The sequence below is a fragment of the Macrobrachium nipponense genome, chromosome 14, assembly GCF_015104395.2.
Source record: "Macrobrachium nipponense isolate FS-2020 chromosome 14, ASM1510439v2, whole genome shotgun sequence".
In the NCBI taxonomy this organism is placed as follows: domain Eukaryota; kingdom Metazoa; phylum Arthropoda; class Malacostraca; order Decapoda; family Palaemonidae; genus Macrobrachium; species Macrobrachium nipponense.
Window position 1 is genome coordinate 35551567 of NC_087207.1, and position 16046 is coordinate 35567612.

The 16046-nt window shown below is 41.9% G+C and overlaps 1 protein-coding gene across 5 annotated transcripts in view; it reads left to right on the forward strand.

Moving 5' to 3' along the window:
* LOC135226461 (pseudouridylate synthase TRUB1-like) overlaps positions 1 to 16046 on the forward strand; it is a 159635-nt gene that overhangs the window by 83055 nt on the left and 60534 nt on the right. For all 5 annotated transcript variants that reach the window (XM_064266059.1, XM_064266057.1, XM_064266056.1 and 2 more), the window contains exons 4-5: positions 6941 to 7078; positions 7199 to 7319. In XM_064266059.1, the coding sequence (XP_064122129.1) occupies positions 6941 to 7078; positions 7199 to 7319 (259 nt within the window). The remainder of the gene's footprint in view (positions 1 to 6940; positions 7079 to 7198; positions 7320 to 16046) is intronic.

The following is a 16046-nucleotide window of genomic DNA, read 5'->3' on the forward strand; positions in this document are numbered from 1 at the left end:
GAACTTGCTGAGTTTGTCTGATTTGATTGTGGAACTTCCTACCCTTGTAGGCCTGCTGGTGTGGCCATTGTGGTCATTCCTTGGGGATTTTCGGGGTTGGATGAGAAGCATTCTGGTTATAAGATTTTGGCTGTTCATGGCTGTTGGAAGTTTAGTAGTTTAAGGGATGCTGCTGTTCACTCCTGGCAAAAAATTATTTGCTTAGGCAAATTGTGTTGCTCAGTTGGGAGCTGTGACATGTTAGTGTTGTAGCAATAAAAGGTAATCTGGCGAAGAACTATGGAAAACTGTCCACACCACCCCCCTTTTTATTCCTTTTTAACTGGTCACATTAGACAGAATACTGAATTAAAAGCGCAGATAGAAATATTGAAAACAAGACACAAACAGAGGTGACTCAAGAAAAGTTAAAATTAAAGCACATGTGTGAAATGCAATGTAAGTAAGTGAAGGCATGCTCATCAAGGCTAGGCAGTCACAGTGTCTGCCTCTCCTGTCAACAAGAAGAGGAAATAGCTAAATTGAGGAGGGAAATAGAAGAATTGGCTAAGGAACTAAAGGAGTTGACAAAGGACAAACTCGAAGGCAAGAAAAGAGAAGAAATGATGGAAAAGGAAATAGGAGACCTGCAAAGAGAAGTTACAAACCTTAAGAGAGAGAAACAGGAATTAAACAATGACATAGTAGAAAATGGAGAGAGTATAGTGGAGATTAGAAAAAAATTTCTAAAGACCAGAACCAGGAATGGAACAGAAACAAGTACTAGACAATGCACAAAGAAAGAAGCTTACAAGGATCAAAATATTGAATTCAAGAGAGCTGTTGGCAGAAGAGTGATAGCAGCCAGAAAACACAATTGTCCCCCAAAAGGAATCAACACAACGAATAGTCAGAATATCATCCCGAAGAGCACTTCTAATGCTTATTTTCTTGGTGGCAGTGTCATGTGTAGCATCTGGATATCTAATCTTTAGCTTGTTTAGTAAAATATCGTAAGTGATATTTTCCCAGTTTCTGTCTGAATAGCATTTCGATTTGATATTCCATAAGCATGTGATTTATATAAAGAAACCAAGTCAGTCAAAAAATGCCTTTATCAACCCATACTTCTGCCAGAATGAAAAAATTTCCTACGTCATGTGTCGTAGACGACACTGAGTATTACTGAAATTATAAATACAGGTCTGCATCGAAGTAACCTCCATTCATTCATGCACGGATAGATATTCAAACATAATACAACCATGTCTCACAACGAATGCACTATTTATACCTCACTTTAAACAAGTCTCTACGATATATCCGCGTGACAGTTTGTACAGACTAAAAATAACCACATTCACGCACCGACATCCAACACTGTACCCACTTTTCTAAATCTTAAGACCAAGTCAGAGCATGAATGGGGTTCCTAAAGCACATTTAAGATTCTAGTTCAGTTCTTTGCTTGAAAGATTTTTTACACAATCATATTTATGTTTGTTATTCCAGTTGCTTATCTCAATGAGGCATTTTAATTTGTGATCCAGGTGTTGCACTAGCTTATTTAGTTTGAATCTAAGGTTATTACAAATTTTGTTCAGTAGCACTGTTCTCTATTTTACAGCTGTTATTCTTGGGGACCCCACTCACGCTCAGACCCAGTCTTAAGACTTGTAGAAAAGTGGGCAGAGCGTTGGATGTCGGTGCGTGAATGTGGTTGTTTTTAGTTGGTACAGACTGTCACGCAGATAAATCATAGCGACTTGTTTAAAATGAGGTATAAATAGTGCATTCGTTGTGAGACTTGGTTGTGTTATGGTTGGAATACATATCCGTGCATGAATGAAAGGAGGTTACTTTGACGCAGGCCTGTATTTATCATTTCGGTAATACCCAGTGTCGTCTGCGACACATGACTTAGGAAATTCTTTAATTCTGGCAGAAGTATGGGTTGATAAGGCATTTTGGACTGACTGGATTACTTTATGTAAATCACATGCTTATGGAATATCAAATCCAAATGTTATTCAGACAGAAATTGGGAAAATATAACTTACGATATTTTAATAAACAAGCTAAAGGTTAGATATCCAGATGGTACACACAACACTGCCACCAAGAAAACAAACATCAGAAGTGCTTTCCGGGATGATATTCTGAATCCAGGTAAAAATGTCGCAGAAAAAAAATTCATGGGAAAAATTTCACAGGAAAAAAGTCACATAAATTTTTCATGGTGAACTTTTTCCTGTGACTTTGTTTTTTTCCTAGCCAAAAATGTAACTTTTTCTGCAACATTTTTGCTGTGACTCAATTACCGGTCAGCTATATTCCCAAGCCTCTAAGGAGATATCGCCACACTGAAATTTATGTTCTCATAAGATCTTCCGTCACTAAATTCCTTAGTGCGGCAGTCAGTCTATCGGCACATATAGATTACCTCATATAAATGTCTGATTTCTTCATAGCATAAGGTGTTATAATGTCAGCAGTTCCCTAAATTTGTCCTCGCCCTTCCTCAAATAATTATACCAATCACCTGAATGACATTTGAGTTAGTTTATGAGGGATGCATGAGAAAACTTTTTTTTTTTTTTAACCAACCAGTCTTTTGTCCAACATCTCTTTCTATTCTTAGCATGGTTCTTCAATTTGAAGAAAATTATAGCACAAATTGCCATAGCTTCCAGTTCGCTGTTGGAGAGTAGCTCGGTCATCATTCTACCATGTCCAAGAAGCAAATGAGCAATTTATGCAGACCCGGTCGTAATGTCAATAGCCTTGTCATTTCTTTCGATGCTCCTCCCCTTTCGACATGTCTGGGGACAAGTCTGAGCATGAATGGGGTCCCTTAAGTATATAAGCCCCTAAAGTGATTTACTCATTTTGAAATATAAATATTAGTACAGGCAGTCCCTGGCTTACAACGGGTTCTTACTACATTCCAAGGTTACGACGCTTTTCAATTATATTAATCAGAAATTATTTCCTAGTTTATGACGCATGTTCCGGGGTTACGACGCTTAACGGTGCCAATCTGGCGGAAGAAATATTACTCCAAAAATGCAAAATAATCAATATTTGAAGTGTATTTTGATGAAAAATGCAGTTTACATAGATTTTAATACACCCAAAGCATTAACAGAAGGTTTTCTTAGGATTTTTACGATTTTCCGGCTTACGTTGATTTTTGGCTTACGACATGTCTCAAGAACGGAACCTCTGTCACAAGCCAGAGACTGCCTGTACTGTATAAACAGCAAAATATCTTTTAAATATTTAATACAAATTGAATAAATCTTTAATACAAATTAAATAAATCTATCTTATAGAACATTTGACAACTAATCACGTTACCCATGTACTGTATACATAAGCATAGCTGTTTCATCTCATGGGATTGGTAAAAGCATTTATAATTATCATTAATTCTTTCTTTTTTGTAGAGCCACACTGTCTATTCACTAATTACTGTATTTTTTCATATTTATGTGACTAAATACAGAATTTATGATGATAAAAATAATTTAACAGTGTACTACCTATATAATGTAGTGATGTTCCATTAAGCTCATTCCAGGATAGGCCCCAGATTGAACATAATAGGTGTACTCTCTCTCTCTCTCTCTCTCTCTCTCTCTCTCTCTCTCTCTCTCTCTCTCTCTCTCTCTCTCTCTCGAAGGGTAATGTAAGGTGTATTTGAAATTATATGACATACTATAAAATGTTTTTTATGATAGAGCTTATTGTACGAAGATGTAGTAATGTATCTTATTATGATGCTCATTCCAGGGTGGACCCCAGACCAAGCATAGTAGGTGTATTTTCTCTCTCTCTCTCTCTCTCTCTCTCTCTCTCTCTCTCTCTCTCTCTCTCTCTCTCTCTCTCTAAGGGTAATGTAAGATGTATTTGAAATTAAATTACTGTTAACAGTTTTGGATGATCGAGCATGGTGAACAATGTTTAGAATATTTGCTAATTATTTCCATTTTATTTTTCAGTCTGCTTTTACTGGAAAATAAAATTAAAATAATTAGCAAATATATTTGAAATATATTGTACAATATGTTCTATCATCAAAAGACTTTACAGTAATACTTCAGATAGATCTTTCATTACCCTTAGAGAGAGAGAGAGAGAGAGTCTTACACCTATTATGCTCAGTCTGCGGCCCAACCTGGAATGAGCTTAAAAGATACTACATAACTAGATTATAAGTTCTATAACAATTTACCAATCCTTACTAAAAGCATATTCATCTGCTGCCTCATATAAGTGACTCCTAGTATTTTTTAACCATTATGTCTTTGATGTTTACCCTATACAGTAGTACCTCGAGATACGAAATTAATCCGTTCCGAGGCGCCTTTCGTATCATGAGGTTTTCGTATCTTGGACCACATTTTACATGTAAAATGGCTAATCCGTTCCAAGCCCTCCAAAAACACCCCAGTAAATTTCATAATAAAGCTAAATTGACCTATAAACAATGAAATACTACAACAATTTGGACCATTCGATACGTAACTTAATAATAAAAATGCAAAACCTGTAAATAAAGTGTATATTAGTGTACAAGAAATATTATTACTGTAACGTAAAATGTGGAAGTTTACCTTTCGAGTGAGGCTATCTCCAAAAGTGGCGGCAGAGCAGGAGGAGGACAAACGGCAGATACGTACACTTAACTTTACGAAACACACAAAAAAATTTCAGAAAAACAAACTAAACTTTACAAAACACATTAACAAAACTGTAACACTTAACTTTACAAAAAACTTAAAATAAAATTTATTTTGTCTTTTTTTTTTATGTTTACATTTCTTTTTACTTTTTTATACTTTACGTAATTTCAATTTCTTCACCACCAAATGGATGCCAGTCCGTTTACGGAATTTTTCGAACCACCCATGAGAAGCCTTGAACTCAGGGGTTGCCGTTGATGTCCCCTCTCCGCCATCGTCTTCGGCTTGAGCAATCAAATCGCCGAAAATAGCGCTGGCCTTCTGGCAGATTGCCGTCTCGGTTATCGTATCGCCATCGATTTCTTTGTCCTCAATCCATACAAGAAGCAGCCTTTCCATTTCATTATGCACATGGCTCCTCTTGTTGGACAAAATAGTCACGCCCTTGGAAGGTGTAGCTGCTTTGATGGCTTCCTTCTGCTTAAGGATGGTGCCTATCGTCGACGGATTTCGGCCATATTCCTTAGCGATCACACTCAACCGCAAGCCAGCTTCATACTTTCTTATTATCTCCAATTTTGTCTCCATAGAAAGCATTCTCTTCTTTCTGTGAACTTCAGCAACTTTCTTGGGACCCATGACTATATGTACTGTACATAATTAAGTTACGTATACTAACGAATTTACGATACAAAACGAAATTGTTGGACCGAACGAATGCCGCATGCGTACGATAAAGCTTCGGGTGCGAAGTGGCCGAGCGAAGGCACGCCACCACGTAAGATGCATGATGGGAGGGATGCTATCCAATAGGAGAGAAGGATCTCATGGCTTGGCTAGCATCAGGAACCAATGGGAGAGCAGGAGGATGGTGGCGAGTCTACTAGAACTAAGATGGTGGCGCGTGGAGCGAGTTTCAAAATTGTTATCGGGCGAATCTCGGACTTTCAGAAACCTTTCGTATCTTGAAAACTTTTTGTATGTAGAACAGTAAAATTTTTTGTGTCAGCTTTCGTATCTCGAGTTTTTCATAAGTTGAGCCTTTCGTATCTCGAGGTACCACTGTAGTATTCTTTTCCAAATGATAAGTTATATGTATACAGAAATGATGTATGATAAGTTCATAAAGTAACCAAGTCTACGGACATAACCAGCCTTGTTTCACGAGCAGAGTAAGCTCCGTTTCAGGGAATCCCTTCTCACCCCCACTCCCTTCTGAGAGGGGGAAAGGTAGGATGAAACCCCATTATAAACCATCTTAGGGGTCCCCCCACTATAACCCTGCCAAGTTTCATGTCCATCGGACCAGCTGTTTGGCCATGATTGAATGACAGACGGACGGACAGAGATAACGCCCATTATAGTATAGTAAGATATGTTGTATATAATTTTTAATCATAATCAGTATTTAGTCACAAACACAATATGAAAAAATACAGTAATTAGTGAATAAATATCATTGCTCTACAAAAAGATCTGCAAATTAGTGAGTTCCCCCATGGAAAAGTGAATACGTAATGTGTTTCACAAAAATCTGTGACAGAGTGGACCGCAGAAATGTGAAATGCATAAAACAGGGGGTGAGGTTGGGGGTGGCAGCCACTGTAATCAATAACCAATTGAAAAGAAATTAAAAAAATACGATAGAACTAGTAAACAGGGAAATGATACTCAAGTTATGTTGCTCAGGTAAAGGCATTTGCACTAAGTTTAAATTTCTGAAGTTCTGGTAATTCAGCATGATTTGAAAGACTTTATGATAATTTGATCGCAGCACGAATAAATCTGAAAAACTCCATGGTATTGAACCTCACAAAAGAAAAGGCAGTAGTATGTATATTTTTAAATACTAACTGCATATTTACTATACACATAGTGGATGATATAGTTAGGGGAGATCTAAAAGGAAAGGATCATAAGCACAAAAAGATTTTTTGTAATGCACAATGAGCTAATTGAATGAGAGTGCCAGAGGTTAATAATGAGACCAGTTCCATAAAACTGCATGTATATAATGCATAGCTTTGTTCTTTTATTACATTGTATTTAGCATTCTGGAGTGCATTCTGGTTGAAACCATGATGATGTGAAAAGGCTTTTCACATCATCATGGTTAAATAAAGATACTGTAATGTAAAGTGGTTTGAATGCGTATACTTAGTAAGTATTCACATTAACTTTAATGCACAGAAGAGTGAATCTTGGTACTGTACTTTTTATATGGCAAGTTTTAGTTGGAAGACAATTTCAGTGTAAAAATTTATCCTTTTCAGTTGTTGGCATTGGGAATGACTGTAAAAGACTGAAAGTCTTTTTGAACAGTGAGAAAAGTTACTTTGTTCGAGGTCAGCTTGGAATAGCTACAGATACTTACAATGAAACTGGTCAAGTTCTGATGGAAAGAAGATATGGTAAGGTATCATTAACTCGTGCATACAGTAGTGAAAATTTAAGCTTTTATATTTATGTTTAAGACTGAATTTTTATTTTTGTCTTAATTTCATAGCTGAAGTTTTTCAACTTTATTTCAGATCATGTTACAGAAAACTTGTTGCAGGAGAGACTAAAGGAATTTGAAGGGCGGATAAAACAAACACCCCCTGTGTATTCTGCCTTGAAAAAAAATGGAAAAAGATATTCTGATTTGGCCAGGTAAGTGGAACGAAGTGAGAACTTGACGGAGTCGTGGCCAGTTTTTGTTAAATCTTGCATCTATCCCTCCTATGGAAAATATATTATGGTTCATTAGTTCCAAAAATGTGGTAACTCTAATCTTTCCAGTTATCACTGGAACTTTTCATCTTTTACTATTACTGAAGTTTTTCAAACCTTTATTCATATCACTTTTGTAATGCTGTGGATTCAAATCTTTTCCTTCATATCATCAGCATGGCTTATGTAAGGCAAGATTTACTGGAGACCTTTTGCTATCCCATTGGTTTTGGCCATCTTATTTGTGAGACTCCAGAGAATCTATTGTCATCGCTCATGATATTTGGTTTTGTTACCCAAATGTCCTGCTTATAGCATACTCTTCTGTCGCCTTAGTTTTAGTGACTTGCATTACGGATTATGCAAGTTAAAACAATGTTTATCTGTTTGCTATTTCATATTTCTTTATTTCATCTGTCTCTTTTCTCTTTTCCACCTAAGGTGCTCTTATTTTGTGGAGGCATGCTTTACAAATTAATGCCCGTTTAGTTTGTTTCATTGAATATACAATTGTTCCTATGGAAATACAGTACAAACCATTATCTTTTATATATGGTATCCTTCAGTACAAGCTAGAAACTGATGTTGAACTATATAACAAGGTGATTTTAACAGGTGGTTAAGGGAGTTGTGTTGGAGAATACCCTTCTCTCAGCTGCCACTGAGAAATATTCACAAATTACTCTATTTTCTTAACATTTTTGTGACTAAATGCACTTGTTGTGATAAAAACCATAAAATACTCGGCTATTAGCATTTTTAGATGGTTTATTTTTTTGTTTCAACTATCAAAATAGGCAGTTCTATGTGCTTTTAGAGTGGTTTCAAGTTACTATTCACAGATTTTAGCTTTTCGCAGGAGCTGTGGTACCCATCCCCTGTGAAGAGGGGGTTTACTGTATTATTATTATTATTAATATTAATTTCTGGGTTCGACCTGTGTCGGCCGGTGAAATGTTCCTGTAGCACACATTTCTAGGTATTAATAGATGCTAAATATACCAGAGAAAAAAGCTATATGGAATGCTGGAGTTGCTACCTCCAGCTCACTCACCCATATAGGGTGTCGGTATAGCACAAGGGCGAGTGGAAGCCACTACCACAGATACTTTGCCAATTAGAAGTCTCCTCTCAAATACCTTCTCTAGATAGGTGCCGTTACAATGTCTACCTTACGCTCGCTACTACTACTACTTCTGCCCGAAACCTCTATTCCTGATTTAGTACTTCTCGTGTTTGCACGTGCTGTTTTTTGCTGTCCCCAGGAAGTGTTTTTTGGCGAAGCATGTCTTTTCAAGAGCTCCAAGCTTCTTCACTAAGTTGAGTATTCCATTTATCGTTTTTTGAATCTCGTGGGGGCACGATGCATCCAATTTTGGCCCTTTATTTAAGTCCTTTTGTTCTCGTGACGCTCTTTCGATCCGCCATTTTGGGTGCATGACGTGCGGCGTGTGTGATTATTTCAATTTTTATCTCATGATGTATTTTGTCCACCGTTTAGCACTTCACTATTTAGGCTACTGTTTTCGTATTCTTTTTCATTATTCTCGCTCCTGTCGATTTCTGGATCCTTATTTTTACAGATTTTATCCTTACGTCATTAGCCTATTATAGGGCCCATCTCACTCCTGACGTATTCTGAGGCCTTCCTTTTTACGATTATCTTAAGTTTTTAGCCTTTTGGGGCACCTTTTCGTTATCCTCAGCCCCTCAGGAGCGTGTTGGTTCCTTTTCGTGGTTACGGTTATATGCTTCATATGTTATGCGCAAGTATTGTGTTTTTTGGCATTCTAGGCTAGCCTAGCCTAGCATTACACCAGTTATTGATGGGAGAGGAAGATTCCTCTCTCTCTCTCGCGGTACTCATGCATGTATATTTTTAGTGTAGTTTTTGATTATGGTCAGTAATGCACTTGATTATATGCACTTTTGTGATAAACTATTAAAATAATTGTTTTACTTTTGATGAGGTTGGAAGTTCTTCGCGATGTCCTTCCCTGGCCTTTCCGACTAGACCTAGGCTAGGTTTTGGAGGGTAGGCCATGCGGTCATGTATATCCCTCTACCCTTGTGGCCAGGACAAAGAGTCTTTCTTGTCATGCTTGTAGGGCCTAGACCTATCGTACCTGACCAGATCGGAAGATTCAATTTTGGAGGGTTGAGTGAGGTTCTATCCGTCCTCTTCATGACATCCTTTTTGGGGCCATACTAGCCTACCTGACCGGATCTGTACCAATCTCGGAGGGTTAGGGTGGGATCTTAGCTGGGTGCGTTCCTCTCTCCCCCCCCCACCTTTTCGCAGTTCTTCCAGTAATTCCTCATCAATTATTTTATGAATTGTCTTGTTGAGTGTAGCCTGGGCCATTGCCTCCTTTAGGGTGTCAGTTGGCCTACCATCTTCTGGCCCCTTTAGTGGTAAGCTAGTTTACAGCTCCCGAGAGGTTGTTGGTCACTGGTCGGTTGCTGTGGCCAGGCGATCACGACTCGTCCACTCTCCTCCAGACACCCCCCCTCCACCCCTGTCCCGGACTCGTTCTGGCGCTGCCTAGTTAGCTCGCTGCCCAAGTAATCCTACCGATGAACGACAGCTAGAGTGTAGAGTTTAATCCAGGGGATTAGTCAGAGGAGATTGGGTGATTAGTAGATTATGTAATCTCTATTGGTATGTCTCCGGGCCTGTGTGTTCTCTGGCGAGTTGGGGTCTACCATCACACCCGCCAGTAGGCTATATGCCGGATTGTAAATACCACTGTTCCGCCACTCTGTTTTCCGTACTTCTCTATGTTATCGCTGCTTCCCCACTCCTCAGGCCTAGGTTTTACCTATTTTCCCTGTTCTGCTCGTATCAGCCCAACCCCGCCGGTTTTAGCTATTGTGATAACGAGATTATGGATTCCGGAGTAGGCGGAGACTTTCAGAGATTAATGTTAAGAAAATGTTTTATGTAGCCTCTGTTGGTGTGTCTCCGGGCCTGTATTTATTCCAGCGAAGTGTGGTCTACCATCTCACGCACCAGAAGGTATTCACCGGAGTTTTACGTACCGTTGTTCCCGCCACTCTGTTTTCCATCTTCTATGTTATCGCTGCTCCCCATTCCGGTGGGGGCGGAACTGAGCTCAGAGAATGCACCTACAATTGGTTAGGTTTCGCTACTCTACTCCGGTGCGATCAGACTCAGGCTTAGGTTTTGCCTTATTCCCCTGTTCTGCTCGTATCAGGCCCTCTCCGCTGGTTATAGCTTTGACAATCCCAAGTATGGATTCCGGAGCAGGCGGAGACATCCAGAGCTTTACTAATAACAAGTAAGTTGAAGATTATACTCGAAATTGCCTTTAGCTGGTTAAATATCTAGTTGAAGTGTATTCATACCGCCAGAATTAACTCTGGCAGCATTATCTGACGATACTCATTTATCTTTTCAACTTACAGATGGTCCGATGCCAGGAGTCGGGTTGTCCAGCCGTCCTGTACAAGTCGTATGGGCTTGAGGTCTGCCGGTCTCATGCCAACTGCGCCATCCACTTGGAGGGACGCACGGTCTGGCACCTGGAAGCCTGCACGGTGTGTTACGACCTAGTTAGGATCGTAACAGATGATTCGGTAGGTAGCATACTCGCCTCATTATGATTTAGTTTGGAAAAATTCCCTGGCATTGGGGAAAACCTAATTTGGTTATTTCTTACAGGTTGATCTGGCACTCAAGACCTCCTCGATGTCGGCCCTTAAGGCCTGTGTAGGGGGGTTTGGTAGGAACGTGGGAGCCGGCCAACCCTACGTGCTGTCGGAGGAGTTATGCGCCCTCCTCTACCCCAACGCCCCAGTTTCAGCAGCGGTACCGGCGGGAGTAGCCGCTCCCATCATTGAGCGTATCCGCCAGGAAACCAAAGACCCCCAGGAGGACCAAGAGGGCTTGTGTGACGTTGTGACGGAGGAGGTGGCGGCCATCAGCCTGCACCGAGAGCCTATGGCCACCGAGGAACAGGATGTAGGTAGGGAGGTAAGTGAGGCAGGTAGTCGTGGGACTAGTCTTCCTTTCAGTCCAACTCCTTCTTCTCCTCCTTCCTTTTAGGGCTTCCCTGTGAAGTCCACTTCCACTTGGAATAGGTCGGGTTCGGTAATCCCCAAGGTAAAAACCTTGAAGACGAAGTACCTGCCGAAGGCGGGTAAACCAGCCAAGCCTTCTCCGGCAGACTCCGCCAGGTTGTCATCGGCTCCTAAGCCTTCGACTTCCTCGGCTAGAGCTACTCCCCCACCCAAGGGGTCGAGAGCTAAGTCTTCCAAAGTCAGACCGGCAAGAGTCTGGCTTCGACCAAGAGGCTTTCGCTAATCTTCTCATGCGGAAGATGAGCGAAGTAGTGGACTCGAGACTTGAATCGATGTCCACTCAAATCGTCTAAGGTCTAGAAACATCGGGTCAGTCCATCATGTCTCTGACCCAGAGGTTACAGGCCCTGGAGGAATTGGTGACCGGATTCCTCCACTCCAGAAACACACCGCAGTCTTTGCGGTGCCGGACGCGTCCAAGCCATTCAAGAACAGCAACCCGTGGCGGTTGGCTCTGCATGCCCCGTTTTCAGAGGGCAAGCTTACAATTGAAGGTTGCGGAACCCGACCCGTGGAAGACTATGAGTTCTTCCCGTCGGGCCTACAATTCCCCTTCCCAGGCTACGCTAGACTAGCCGAGGAATCGTTGGTCAGGGTAGACAAAGTCCTGAAAGAGACGGTTATCTACCCTAGGGATCAGGCTCAGTCGGCACCCTCACGGAATGGGAATGTGTCAACACCAAGTTGACACCCCACAAAGGTTGTTATACCATGTTTGTAGCGCTGGAGGACATTCCGACTCCTTGCATGTCAAAGATTGCAGAATTGACACTGCAAGCCAGAATGGAGGACAAACCTATGCCTCAGCTAAAAGAGACGTAGGCTACCTCTTTGCTGTTTCCCGGAGACCTAGAGTGTTGGGCTGGGGCTCTGGCAATGTTCACGGTGGGCAAACTCAACCAGGAGTGGGCCTCCACACAATTCAGTGAACGTTTGCCTAGAATTCCGGACCCCATGGTTAAGGCAGAATTTGAAGCAAGATGCAGGTTGAACAGATCAATTAACTCAGTCACCAGTGCAGAGTTGACAGCTACGGTCTTTGCAGATGAGCCTCTATTCCGGGTCCTGACAAAGTTGCTATTACAGGCCTTTCAGTTGGACCTGTATGATTTTATAGTGGCTAGACGAGCCTGCAGGAAGCATGTCTTTGCTAATGCTTCCATCAGGCATGAGCCGAACAGGCTCATAAAGGCATCGATCTGGGGTGCCAAACTCTTTCCTGAGGATATGGTTAACAGCATCCTTAGCGAGGCGGCTAGAGCTAACCAGAACCTTCGTGTCCGTTGGGGGCTTCCCTTCAAAAGGAGGTTTGAGACCCCCCGAACCACAATCGAAAGGTAGGAAAAGGCCTAGGAAGTATCAGCCTTTCCAGACCTCTCAGTCTCAGACAGTAGTGCAAGCAGTTCCTGTCTCCCAGATCAACAAGCCTTCGACATCTAAGGTGCAGCCACAGCAACAGTTTGTTCTGCTGCAGAGACAACCGACTCAACAGCCTTCGAGTTCGGCCGCCCTTATAACTTCCCCAGCTTTCAACGCCTCCTTTGAATCACAAGGGGCATTTCAAGGCTTTAACAGACATGCAAGAAGTAGCAGAGCCAGAGGTGCCTTCTAACAGAGAGGTGGCTCTAGAGGCAGAGGCTTCAGAGGAGGCAGGGGAAGTAAGACCTTAACTAGTCAATGAGGCTCTGCAGGTGGGCGGGAGACTGTATCTCTCCTGGGACCATTGGACCTTCAGTTCTTGGGCCCACAGTATTTTATCGAAAGGTCTGGGGTGGAAATGGAAGAAAGGGCCTCCTCCACCAGTCAGTTTTTATCAGATTCCAACGACAGACCTTCTAGACTATGCCAAAGACCTTCTCCAAAAGAAGGCAATAAAGAAAGTCAGTCACCTGAAATTTTAAGGATGTTTGTTCAGTGAACCAAAGAAGGACTCGGACAAACGAAGAGTGATTCTGGACTTGTCCCATCTCAACTCATACATTCAATGCGACAAGTTCCGCATGCTGACTGTCTCGCAGGTGCTGACCTTACTTCCCCATGGGAACGTCACTACCTCTATCGATCTTACAGACGCTTACTATCATGTACCGATAGCAAGAAACAAACTTCTCTTCACACCTAGGCTTCAAACTAGGAAAACAAGCTTACTCGTTCAAAGTCATGCCATTCGGGCTCAACATAGTGCCCAGAATATTCACCAAACTAGGAGAGGCAGTGGTTCAAGAGCTAAGAGCTCAAGGGATAATGTTAGTAGCTTACTTAGACGACTGGCTCATTTGGGCAACCAATGACGAGGAATGTCGCAAGGCAACAGCCAGAGTAATAGAATTCCTAGAATACCTGGGTTTCCAGATAAAAAAGGAAAAATCCCGTCTCATTCCGGCGTCTCGCTTTCAATGGTTGGGAATTCAATGGGACCTAACCACACACAAACTATCTCTCCCGCCAAAGAAGTGCAGAGAGATAACGAAAGCTACGAGACAATTCCTCAAGAACAAACGGGCTTCTCGTTGTACCCAAGAGAGAATTCTAGGTTCTCTCCAGTTTGCCTCAATAACAGATGTTCTGTTGAAAGCCAGACTGAAGGGTATCAATCGAGTTTGGCTGAAAAGAGCCAACAACAAGTTCAGAGACAAAATCTCCTTGATTCCGCCAATATTAAAGAAGAGACTCCGTCCATGGACAGAAGTCCGGAGTCTCTCCAAATCAGTGTCACTACAATTTCCCTCACCGTATCTGATAGTCCACACAGACGCCTCTCTGAGCGATTGGGGCAGCTACTCCCAGTACAAGAAGGTTCAAGGAACGTGGTCGAAAACATTCCGCCAGTTCCACATCAACGTCCTAGAGGCAATGGCCATTTTTCTGACCTTGGAAAGACTAGCTCCAGTCAAGAACATTCATGTAAGACTAGTCTCGGACAGCGCAGTGATAGTTCATTGCATAAACAGAGGGGGTTCCAAGTCAAGCAAAATAAATCATGTAATGATTGCGATATTTTCGTTGGCAATGAAAAATCATTGGCACCTGTCAGCTACTCACCTGGCAGGAGTACGGAATGTCATTGCAGACACTATCCAGAACAACTCCACTGGAGTCGGAGTGGTCCTTGGACACAAAATCATTCCATTGGATTTGCCAACAAATCCCGGGCCTTCAGGTAGACCTGTTCGCCACGCAGTCCAATCACAAACTTCTGTGTTACATGGCTCCCAATCTGGATCCTCTAGCTCACGCCACAGATGCGATGTCCATAGACTGGAACAATTGGCAGAAGATTTACATATTTCTGCCAATAAACCTCTTGATGAAAGTTCTGCAACCAAACTCAGATCTTTCAGAGGACAGGTAGCATTGGTAGCCCCCAACTGGCCAAAGAGCAATTGGTTTCCTCTTCTACTAGAGTTGAATCTCCGTCCCAGACGGATTCCCAACCCAAAACTGACTCGAATAGTACAAACTCGGACTGTGTCAGCTTCCTCAAGAATTCTAAATGCCCTAATTTTATGGACTTCATGAAGTTTGCGGCACAGAAGGAGGTTAGTATTGACCCACTAAACATGCTGTTCGTGGAGTCAGACAAAAGAGAATCAACACTCAGGCAGTATGATTCAGCAGTAAGGAAGTTAGCCATCTTTCTAAAAGAATCAGATGTCCAGAAGATGATTACGAATCTGGCAATTTCATTTTTTAGAACTCTGTTCGAAAAAAGCTTGGCCGCTAGTACCATTACTACGACTAAATCTGCCTTGAGGAAGACATTTCAGTTTGGCTTTAATATTGATTTGACAGATTCGTACTTCTCGTCTATCCCTAGAGCATGTGCTCGTCTGAGACCAGTGGACCGTCCTCACACAGTCTCTTGGTTTTTAAACAATGTACTCAGGTTGGCTTCAGATACTGATAATGAATCATGCTCATATATAACCCTTCTCAGGAAAACATTATTTTTAATGAGTCTGGCCTCAGGCACCAGAATATCTGAACTGTTGGCTCTCTCTAGAGAACCAAATCATATTGAATTCCTCCCATCAGAAGTTCTGCTCTCCCCAGATCGGAAATTCCTAGCAAAGAATGAAGACCCACAAAACAGGTGGTCTCCATGGGAGATTGTACCTCTCCCACAGGACCCATCATTATGGGACCTATCATTACATTAAAATCTTATCTGGGCTGAACTTCTGAAAGGTCTTCAGGTCCTCTTTTTATTTACGCTGGAGTGTGAGATCTCTCTTTGGAGGATCTACTCCTCGAGGACTTAGAGCCGGACCCAGAAGCTTTAGATCTCTCTGCTCCGGGATTCCCAGCCGGAGACTTACGAGAGGATGACGCCGAAGCCGTCTTCTTAGACGACGACGACGTCTTCGTCAAGGTTTTGACTGTTTGACCCTTGACCTTGGGTCTAACTGAAGCATCAGGAGAAGTATACAACTCATTGCCTGTAAAGCCTTGGAAGGATGGAGAGGTTGCAGGAGTAGAAGAACCAGTAGCACCCAAGGGTATCCCTTGGGTGTCCAACTTACCTACTTCGACCAACAGGTCGTCTACACCTACCATGGGTTC